We start from the raw sequence: 12000 nt of genomic DNA on the forward strand, positions 1-12000 counted from the left end.
TAGATTATATTCAATATTTAAAATACAGTAATTTCAGTGTGTATAATCTGCAATGTTGGCATATAATCCGCACCTGAAAAATTTATTCATCTGTAATGAAATCTTAAGGAATGAAAGAGGTTGTTGTCCCATTTTTTTATATAGAAAATATTCATTTTTTTACTCGCCATCTACAAATTGTTCAAAAATAATTTTTTACAAGTTACTTTTAAAATATTTATTTCCATTTGAAATTCTTAAGAAAAGCTGCAGATAAGACAAAGTGCCGGTGTGGTGATCGAGTAGCCATAGTGTCGAACTCCCTTCGTGAGGTCCTAGGTTTGAACCCCACTGTCGTCGCAGTGGTGGTCAGCTGAAGTTAGTTTTCTGGGGTTCCCAACTTCGAGGTGCGAATGCAAGCCGATCTCCCCATTAAAAAAGTCTTGCTGCAGAGAGCAATAGGCCTACAATGATAAAGTATTCAAACATTACACTTCACTCATTATTCAAAAAATATGTGGTACATGGCAGCACTATAACAAGCATTACACAGCAACAAGCTTCACGTTAGGTTCATAACACAGACATGCACCTCCCAACATGTACCAATTCGTTAGAAATTTCGCAGAGGAATATTGACGAGGTACATGTCTGGTTTAGTAAATAAGACAAAGTGGTATAAGTTGGAAGTAAAACATTCCCATATGTTTTTTTTATGTACAAAACTGCAGATTGTACACAGGAAAGTATGGTATAGGTATGCTATAGTTCTTGTGACTGGTTCAATGTAGTATTTACAGAAACATGTTTTCTCTCACTAGCAGGAATGAAAATCACACAGAACCCCTGCTGGGCAAAATGCTTTCTGTATTCAATACTTTTGAAGGAGACAAAAAAAGCAGTACTCTTGTGAAGGGGCAAGAAATATTTTCAATTTTCAAGGGTCTTGTCTACCCCTCCTTTCCCATGTTAGATAGTCTGCAAGTGAAAAGAAAGAAAATATTTCTTTATAATAACGCTGGGGATTCATCTCCTGTGTGGAACCAAAGGATGGTCAGTTTGCAACTTGTAAAGAACCCTTAATGTAGATTTTTTTTTTATCCCATGCTGATCAAACAACTCAATTTCTTATGTGGAAGTGTTGGCAATTCCATTAACATTTTGAACATAAAGAAGATGTAAACACAATGAAAAAAAAAGCTTATATTGTCTATGTTGTGATAACGATAGTGCTTATGAAACTCTTTTATGATCATTTTTAGTACCCAAATGCTTGGCTGAAGGTATTGTTTCTCAAGTTCTTCCTTTGCACAACTCTGAGGATCTGAATAAATTGAAGCGAAATTGGGTGCAGGCTTTCATGAACACACAGCCTTTAAGTATGATTTGTATTATAATTTTTCTTCTCAATTGTATTTTGCATAAACTATTTATTATTAATATTCTTTAATATGAAAACTGTCAAAAAAATATTGTAAAAAAAATTTAAACTAAATGAATATGAAGATTTTTGCAAATTTTACTGAATTTATCAATTTAAGAATATATAAATATGACAAATAAGTACAAAAAGTCAAACAGTAACACAAACAAAAATGCATACATAAAAATAAACATAAAATTAGGAACATTCACTCTGTGACCCCAAAGGACTAGGGTGTCCTTCCAGCTGGTCTATAAGACTAGTCTAGCAACTGTTGTTATATTTTCAAAAATTTGTTAACTGATTAGGGTTTTATGGAATTTATTTTGCTTTTTTTTCCTTTTTTTTAAATGTAAGATAAACACAATTCTTTAGTTAATACAAATCATGTGTACACATTTACATTTCAATCTTACGTTAAGTGTGATATTATCTTAAGTGTGTATCTTAAGTTGAAATCATTCTGCATGGCTGTCTTAAATAAGCGGAGCGCTATAGCTTTACCATATTTCCCCCATATTAGCAAGCATGCCGGGAATTATCGAGCGACACCAACATGGCGGAAATTCGAATCATAGATTCTGGAAAATTCTTAAATATCTTTATTATAAAAATCCATTGAAACTGCTGAATGCATACTGTGATCCTTATTAAACTATGTTGTGATAACGAACATTTGCCACTGTGGTGGTCGAGTGGTTATAGTGACGGACTCGTTGTGATAACGAACATTTGCCACTGTGGTGGTCGAGTGGTTATAGTGACGGACTCGCGATGCGAGGATCCGGGTTCGAACCCCACAGTGGTGGTTGGCTGAAGTTGGTTTTCTGTGGTTCCCAACTTCAAGGTGCAAATGCGAGCCGATCTCCCCGTTAAAAAGTCTCGCCACAGAGAGCAACAGTCCTACAACGATAAATCACTCGATCATAACACTTCACTCATAGTTAGAAAAACTGGTGGCAGATGGCAGCACTACACATAACAAGCATTACAGAGAAACAAAAAAAAAAACTTCACGTCAGGTTTCAGTACACGTACACGCACATTCCCGCATGTACCGATTCGTTGGGGGTTCCGCGGTAGTAGGTAGGGCCTCCAAAAAATGGCTAGGGGATCCATGATGTTCTTAAGTCAGCCACCTCGTTGGGCAATTTGCCTGTTGTGGCTTTGTAGTTGTATTTGTATTTGTATTTAAAACCTGTTTTTTTTTTTTTTTTTTTTTGGCATGTCGGGAAGACCAGAACCCAACATTCAAAAATCTGGTGTCCCTCGAGTTTGACAGCATAGCAGCTTATGTGGAAGAAAACGATAGATCTCAAATTAAAAGTTTTGACAGAAGTTAACTAGAAATAAATGTCACAAGCCAAAACAGCAAAATTTGAACTGAATATTCCAAACAGTACTTTGTTCACCATTATTAAAAACCGTGATTCAATTATGAAACCAGCAGAGTTGAGGGTTTTATTTTTTTTGCGAAGTTGGTCACAGAGGAAGGGAAATTCCAACAGTTGGAAAAAGTAGAGAAGCTAAATTTTATGATTTGGTGAAAACGTTTGATAGAACGACCTCAAATTGTCCATTTTCCATGGAAGGAAGGGAGAGGGGTTGTTATAATGAGCATAGACTGTATTGTGAATAGATGATACATTTCAGACATGATTTATTTTTTAGAGTTCCAGGTGGTGTCGTTTTTTTTAGCATCTTTGCATGGGAAAAATGTTGATAGTATTGTGTTACATTATTAAATTTTTTCTGTATTTCTTTTCATTTAGATGACATATGTAACTATTTTGGAGTTAAAATTGCCATCTACTTTGCTTGGTTAGGACATTATACTAAAGCATTAACTGTTCCAGCATTTTTTGGGTTCTTCATGTGGCTTTTCTATTATGGTAGAGACCAGGTATGTTTTACATATTCGTGTATCTACAGGGTGGTTATACTTTTAGTTAATCTGTGCTCTGAATACTTTTTCAAAAACTACTCATCCGAACATAGCCAAATTTTCAGGATATCTTAACGAGACCATGGGAGACAGATTTCTGCAATAAAAAAATAATTCAATTTTTGACCAGCACATGAATAATTTGCACTTTTTATCAAATTTTCCTTTTTTTCATGGGTCTATACAGCTTATATATCAAGTTTCAATGAGATATGTCCACCAGAATGGGCACTACAAAATTCGATAAAAGCGCCAATCATTCACCTGCTGGTCAAAAAATTAACTCTATTGTTTTATTGCATAAATCTCTCTCCCATGTCTCATTTAGATATCCTGAATATTTGGCTGTGTTCAGATGAGCATTTTTTGAGAAAAACTATTCAGAGTATGGGACCCTTAATTATAACTACCCTGTATAATATATATGTCATGGCCAGAGCTTGAAATGGCTGATTTCAATGTAAATTGACTTGCCAATGTGTCTGAATTTCAGGCTTTGGCTGGCCAGTTCGCAAAATGGCTGAAGATACCTGGCCAAAGTCAAAAGAGAAAAATGCATGATTGATGTGGTCATTGCCAAACTTTTTGGTCACCCCCCCCCCCCCAACAGCAAATGTGGCGAGAAACAGGGATGTGAGAACTTAAGGCCACGACCAAAGGGAGCAGCCATAGCTCCTATTGCCACAATGCCTCACTATAGTGATTATCTTCATATTGATTTATACAAGAAGCAATAGCAAACGTAGCGAGAAACAGGGATGTGGGTACTTAGGGCTTTGACTGTAAGAAGCAGCCACAACTCTCACTATAGTGATTATCTTCATGTTGATTTATACAAAAAGTAGATCATATCATATCGTGGTCACAAAGAGGTAATCATTTTTTTTACCTTCAAAACTGGAGAAAAACAACTTTTTCATATTTATTTATTATTTATTTACTATACAAATATGAGAATATAAGTACTCGCAATGAAACCGATGTCAGACGAGAAGAATGTCACAGAAAGAATGACCTCTTCTGATAAGCAGCAGACAGACACAATAAAAATGTCACAATATGGCGCCTTCTTTGTTCCCACGTGCATGCCACCGTCAAACCATAAATAATAGATACATTGCCTGACGAACGCCATCGAAAGATGACTTCCGAAAAGCAGCAGATGAACAGTATTTTATTTGTAATAGGTTTGTTTCTGAGTTGATGATGTCACGTGAAGCTGATCCAATAGAGCTACTATTTATAGCCATGTATCATATGTCGCAATGAAAAGAATGCATGTTCCACCTACCTGAGTGTAGAGTCTTACATCAGACTTTGGCTAGGAATCTCTGGTTACTTCGTGAATTTTCCAACCAAAACTTGAAAAATACTGGTTATTTCTGAAATGCTGACTTTTGCCTGTCAGCCAATTCGCAAACTGACCGGACTCTGAACTTAGGTCGCAACATATATATGCTGCAACTGTTTCAAAGTTATCTTAAAAATCAGATCATGTAACAAATCATTAAAAAATTGTTATATCTAAAAAAATTCATGTTATAGCATGATAAGTTCGGAAATACATTTTTGCATTTCTATGGGTTTGAAATTTATTGTATTATTTTATATATTTTACACAGGCTACTGAAGATGTTTGCTTCGTTGTTTTCGCTCTCTTCAATGTTTTCTGGGCAACTTTATATCTTGAGTCATGGAAAAGATATTGTGCTGAATTAGCATATAGGTGGGGTACCTTGGACACTCAGAATGAACTTCTGGCTGAACCACGTCCACTTTTCACAGTGAGTGATGTTGATATGACTCTTTGGAAACAATTTGCTTTCTCAGGTAGAAATTAGTTTATTTTTTTCTTCTAAGGCTGATATAGCATATTATCACCTGCCATTGGAGACATCATTTATTGCAGAATATTGTATGAACATGGTTATTTTTAGGTAATAAGCATGAGTTTTTTTCCATCAGCTATTATGACACACATGTTCTGTCATTATTTGATTAAAAAATCAATACAAAACAAAAAATACAAAACACTATTCTGTTGTTTGCCAAGTATGTGTGCTGATTTGAAATAAGAAAGTAACCTTTAGGATTTTTTGGTCCGAAAGTCACTGTCTACTGTAATGACAAATGCTCATTCATAAACATCCTCCAATCTCCATGTACCACATCGTCTATTGTAATTGTCGATGGTTAATCAGTGACAATTATGATGTAATTGGAGTGGTTAAAAACAAAATGAAATGAAATGCTTACTGCTAAGCATCATAAAATGTATTTGAACCATTTAAAATGACTATGTAAATTATTTACTTATACCTGTCAGGTAATTTTACATTCCCGACTAAAGTAATCACAGTTTGGCACCCTGCCTTCATTTCACACCTGAATATCTTTTTTTTTCATCCAAACAGATATATTCTTTTTCTTCATCAAAAATCCTTCCTCCTGGTCTTGGAGTAATGACCATTGTAACTCTTTGAACCATGTTCCCATTTTTCATTTGTTATGTTCCCTTTTGAATGAAAAATACAGAATGGAATGAAAGAGGTGGATATGTTTGCTTTTGATAGAAACGACTAACTTTACATTGTGATTTCTATCAAGTATTACCGTTTTGATAAACCCTAGTACATAATTTGACAAAACTCATCCCAAATATTCAGAAATCATTGAAAAGTGTACTAAAAAAAAATGGAAATAATGTTCCCCTTTGAAAATAATCTCCTCAAATGTGGAAGTTCTTGTTCACAAAAAAGCTGAAGAAATTTGGATACTGTAGTTAAACTTGAACTAGCATTAACACGAGGTTTTATCAGAAAATTTTAGGAATGATATTCTTAAAAAAAATTATCATAAATGCTGCATCAGCAGAAACACAGGTCATCATTGAAAAAGAACTTGTAAAAGTTAAATTCTGTAATATTTCTTCCTGAAATTAAGGTACAGTAAAACTGTGATTAACCATCATCGTCCAGACCAGGGCTGTGACGGATAACTGAATAGGGATAACAGAAACCTTTTAATACAAATGTACCATAACATGATTTTACTGCTGGCTTAGAACGAAAATGAAAATAAAATCCTTTAAAAGAGTGACTAATACATACATATTGTTTTTAATTATACAAAATGATCAATATAAGGCCAGCCCAGGCAGTGGTGACATTGAAAATAGCATAGCATCCTTTATGTTGTATCTCTTCCAAAATTCTTTGACAGTCATGGAATCATCAGATGAAAGCTTTTCTGTAACCTTGCTTCATATTTTCAATCATGCACTGGTCCATAGCCATAGACTGGGTAAGTGGAGTTATATTCTCTGGAAGAAAGAGGCATGTTGTTTTGCCATCATCACTTTTGAGTTCACAAGAGGGGGGGGGGAGGGGTGTCGGGTCATTGATCATTTTTGTCGCACTGTGGTCATTTTCTGCACACAAGGGCTAATTAGACCGGGACCTAGAATTTATTGCGGATTCCGAACAGCAGGCTTGTTTTTTTTATACTCATCGAGAGGTTAGTGCGCTAAGTCCGCGATGGGGGACTCCCTGTGGTAGCTATTTTTTCTGTGGTCATATCGCTGTTTCTGTTGTACACCTGTGTCAGGAAAGTTTTCTGACAAGGACGAACCAGGTATCGAACTCGCGACACTTTTAACCATCCTTTGGTACTTTAGGCAATTATCTTACCGATCTACCGCCCCCCTCAGGGCATTGTCCATTAATAGCAGTGCTTCTTGCGGCAACTGCTTTTCGGCCATATGAACTCTAACTTGAGGTACGAAAACATTCAGGAACCATTCTGGAAAAACTGTCTGGTCCATCCAATCACTTTTTTGGACATGATAGTTCACAGGCAATGCATTCATATCTAAATTTTTGAAGGCACATGGTTTTTTGGATTTACCAATTACAAGCCGGGGTAATCTATGATTGCCTGTGGCATTTGCACAGACCATAGCAGTGATCTTGTCTTTTTGGACCTTAAAACCTGGGATTGTTTTTTCCATATTTTTTTTAGATGATGACGAATACATAAACTGACATTTAAATTAAGTTTTACTGTATTTGTAAGTCTGTAATATTGTCAAACTGAATATCAATCTATGTGATTCAATGTTTATGAACATAACTGAAAGTTCTTTTCTATTTTTTCTTTATTTTTAACTCTTAATTAGGGACCATTGGTTAAAAGCCCAATCACTGGAAGAATGGAGCCCTCATATCCTACTTGGAAAAGGAATTTGTTTCGTTATTGTGTCAGCCTACCCGTAATTGTGTTTTGCTTGTTCATTGTCTTCGTTGCAATGTTCTTGATATTTGAGCTGCAAGTACGTCTAGTTTGTATACATGATCATATCATTGGTGAAATGTTTCAATAATTTTGTTATAAATCTATTTTCATTTACTGTTATGTGTAATAATAGAAAAACCCCATCTTTTTTTTGTAAATTTTCATTCAGTTTTGACTCACTGTCTCTCCGCAGAGAGCAGGCAGACCTTCAACATGATACTTGCATAACATAAAAATTCAAGCATGTACCATCTTCACTTTAAACTATGGAAAACAACAAAATAAATATGTTAGGGTCACACACATACATGCACACACAAAGCATTCCTGCATGTACTAATTTGTTTAAAATTTCCCAAGGAATATGCACTAATTAGTTATGATGGGATTAAATAGAGCATATTATTATAATTTAATGAACTTAGTTTGAGGCAAAGTTAGACATAAACTCAGTAATGAGCATTGTTTTAAAGTTGTTTGCATGTTTCTGAGATACTTTTGAATCTAATTTTGTTATTATGTTTCCTGCTCCCATTGCAGACATGGTGGGACCAAAAGATTCAGTCTCAGGGATTTCCTTTCTGGATGACACTCCTGCCAAAAGTCCTACTGGCCCTTGTTATCAATGTTCTAGATGGAGTTTACCATAAAATTGCTGTATGGCTGAATGACAAAGGTTAGCCCTTGCTTACCTTACATGCAATATTGAATAATTACGAAACATTGAATTTATATAAAATAATTTTTATTAAAGCTGACAATCAATGATAAATTTTTAAGTGCTTCAGTATTGGTTCTAAATGATGATGAATGAATTATCATATGAAAAAAGATTTTTTCTTTTTGTTGATCAACTTCAGCTTCAAGTACTTCAGTACTTCAAGTATCTTTATAAATTGATCATTTATGTTTATAATTTTTATTTTTTGTCAATCGAATATTTGTTGCACTTCATAAATATTATTGAGAGTAAATTTTTTTTATCAATAACTGTATTAGCCATTCGCCGCTGTGGTGGTCGAGTGGTCATAGTGATGGACTCGCATCGTGAGGATACGGGTTTGAACCCCACCGGCGCCACAGTGGTGGTCGGCTGAAGTTGGTTTTCTGTGGTTCGCAACTTCAAGGTGCGAATGAAAACCAATCTCCCTGTTAAAAAGTCTCGCCACAGAGAGCAACAGGCCTACAACATTACAAATATTCAATCATTACACTTCACTCACAATTCAAAAGTATAGATGGCAGCACTGAAATATCAGATACAACACTAGCTACATACTCAGACTGTTGGGTGCACTCACTTTGTTCCAGACTCTGCCACGAAAGCTGGGCTGGAAGAGATCTCTGCAATGGGATAAGTCCTGTGGCAGAGCCCCTGGCATTCATTCATTCATTCGTATTAGCCATTCTGACTTGCGAGCAAAAGAACAATCTCCTATCCTTGTGTGATTTATTTCACTTTATATATTTTTCCATCAAACCAATTGAGCCTATTACATGCACCATTCTCATTACGAAAGAGCAAAAAAATTTAATAATTATAATATTTGTACTAGTAATTTGTACTGGTTTTACACTATAAAAGCACCACGTACATCATCTATGCACCTTTATCTTATGCAGTAAATCTTGTTCAAAGCAGAATTACAAGCGACCAAATATGTTTCCCCATGTTAGCCAAGTTCCTGCATTAAACAAAATTGCAAATAGATTTGTGTCCTTCCAGTCTGTCTTTGAGCAACAAGACTTTGTGTTGTCATTGTCATCCCCTGTAGTACACATCAAATTACTAACAACCATTGAAAGAAAGGGGACTTTTTAGTCTCTTCAACAGTTGGAGATTTACTCTTTACGTGCCAAATGGTAAAAAAATTAGTGCAGGGTGAGGTCATCATGATCAATTTTAAGGCTTCCTTTCAACACATAATTATCCAATGGCACAATTAAGTCCTATTTGGTGCAGAACCTGCTCTTCTTTTGGAGAGAATAGGACAATGAATTTTTTTCTGAACCATCTCCAAGATAAGAAACGCTGATCCACTTTCGACACCTTCCTACCCTGATCCAAAGGAGTATACATAGTATCAACCTTTTGGGGGGGGGGGGCACAAGGAATTTCTTCCAGAGAAATTTTGTGTTGCCACCCTTCAAAAAGCATTTAAATGAACAGAAATTTATTAAAATAGCACATAAAAGATATTTTCTTTTGGTATTTTAATTTTTTACAAAAATTTTTTTAAAAAACTAAATTTTTGGTTTGGATTTTTTCTTGGGAGGGCACATAAGGCCCTATGTCCCGCCCCCTTCTTGTGTACACCTCTGCGACCTTAGCTTTATTCATAATTTTTTCTGATACAATAGAGTGCCAGGCCTTATTTTGTGTGCCATTTTAGTATGAAGCATATACCAAAAACTGATGAGTATTGATTCCCAAGCAAAACAGAGAAAGTAACTAAAGTGTTAAAATCAAATATGTACATTATATGCAAGTATATTTTTTAAAGTAATTTCTACTTTACACAAGTAATTCAACAAAAATTCTTCAAAAATGGCTTTCAGTTTCCGCATGGTGCAGATTCTTCACTATGTAAAGTAAGTAACACTGTAATGGTCTTCAGGCTGAGACCAGAAACCTGTTCCCATTGAACAAGTTTTTGCCTCGTCCATGTTCTGCCTTAGACAAGTTTTACTTTACTAATTTATCTTTTATTGGAAATGAGAGATATTGTGTCTTATCTTGCAGAAAACTATAGACTTGAAGAAACTTACCAGAATCATCTGATTATCAAATTAGTTCTGGTTTGTACTAAGCATATATATAAATTCACGATGTTATTTGTTTTTGTTGCTTTCTTTAAGCATTGTAGAGATTTTTCATTTAATTTGGTTTTTGTTCAGTCAGACTCGCAACATCTGAGATTTTAACTATCTCTCTCTCTCTTCATGGCTTTTATCCTTCACTAATTTCCTTGTTTTTTGAAGCAATATAATCTATATAGATTTGTGTAGTTCAAATTATTGGTGGAAAATTAATGTTGTATTATATTCATTCCCATTTAAATAGATAAATTCATTATAGGAATGTATGTTTATTTTTATTTTTTAAAGTTTTTGGATTTATAATCATTTTTATTTTTAAAAAAATTGGGCACGGCGCTCAGGTTGATAAGATACTAGCCTAAAATACTAAAGGATGTTTAGAGGTGTTGAGAGTTCGATACCCGGTTCGTCCTTGTCATTAAACTTGCCTGACACAAGGGTACAACAGAAAGGATCACATGACCGCAGAAAAGATTGCTACTGCAGGGAGTCCCACATTGAGGGGCTAGCGCACCAACCTCTCTATGAGTATAAAAAAACAAGCCTGCCATTCGGAATCGGCAATAAATTGTAGGTCCCAGTCTAATTAGCTCTTGTGTGCAGAAAATGACCGTGGTGCAACAAAAATGCTAAAAAATATATATTTCATCTCTTGATAGTGCCTATTCCTTCATGTTAATTGGTTTCTGTCAACTGTTTGTAAGTTGGGAAATCACAAAATAAGTTTTTCGTCTTCAAAATAGTGCTATAAATTTGATTGAAATTAATATATTCCTTGCCATTAATGTAATTCCCATGGCAAACTAGCTGTGTTTGGAAGAAATATTAAATGATTTGAATCTTTCTAATACAAGTGATTGTCAAAGAACTAATGTTAAAATTAAAGAGAGAGAGATACCAAAAAATGCATGGATTTAAACAAGTTGCGAAATTGTATAGTTTTCTGCTACAATATAAAAAAACTTGAAAATGCCATTTATTTATACTCTCTCCTCAATAATTAAACTAAGGAAGGATTACTACCACTTATTGCACATACTCTTTTAAAAATAGTAAATAATGTTAGGACCACACTCACAGCACTTGGGAATTTCTTTATAATGCAGAACAATCTGCTTGTACAGTTCGTAAAAACCTGTTTATTCATCAACAGGTATTGAATTTAGAGAGAAACGTATAAGTCATGGAATGTATAAGTGAGATATAACTGTAATTATCAAATTTTTTATGCTTGGTCAAAATCTTTGAACCCTATGTAAATAAAGCTTTCCCTAAATCAGTGGTTTTTAGCCCAGGGTGCAAGAAAGCAATCTTGAATGTCAGAGCTGTGAAATATTTTGTTTCCCATGGTATGTGGCCTAGTGAAAATACTAACAATCCCCACCCTAAATCGATATTGGGATTTTTTATTCATCCTTTTGTCCACTTGTTTGCACAACAGATGAAAAAACATGTTTTTAATTTAAATTTAAGTATAAATATCTTATATTTACACAGTAATTATGCAAATAATTTGTTTAGCCATTGGTATTAATAGCAT

The 12000-nt window shown here is 34.7% G+C and overlaps 1 protein-coding gene across 1 annotated transcript in view; it reads left to right on the plus strand.

The window, feature by feature from the left end:
• wwk (anoctamin 8 white walker) overlaps positions 1-12000 on the plus strand; it is a 41377-nt gene that overhangs the window by 3506 nt on the left and 25871 nt on the right. Inside the window, exons 4-8 of the mRNA XM_089248033.1 lie at positions 1242-1358; positions 3175-3305; positions 4970-5131; positions 7525-7677; positions 8181-8316. Coding sequence (XP_089104159.1) covers positions 1242-1358; positions 3175-3305; positions 4970-5131; positions 7525-7677; positions 8181-8316 — 699 coding nt within the window. The remainder of the gene's footprint in view (positions 1-1241; positions 1359-3174; positions 3306-4969; positions 5132-7524; positions 7678-8180; positions 8317-12000) is intronic.

This window comes from Pholcus phalangioides, unplaced genomic scaffold (genome assembly GCF_987345545.1).
Source record: "Pholcus phalangioides strain wild (caught in Gottingen) unplaced genomic scaffold, Ppha-v1.0 ptg000018l_1, whole genome shotgun sequence".
NCBI lineage: Eukaryota > Metazoa > Arthropoda > Arachnida > Araneae > Pholcidae > Pholcus > Pholcus phalangioides.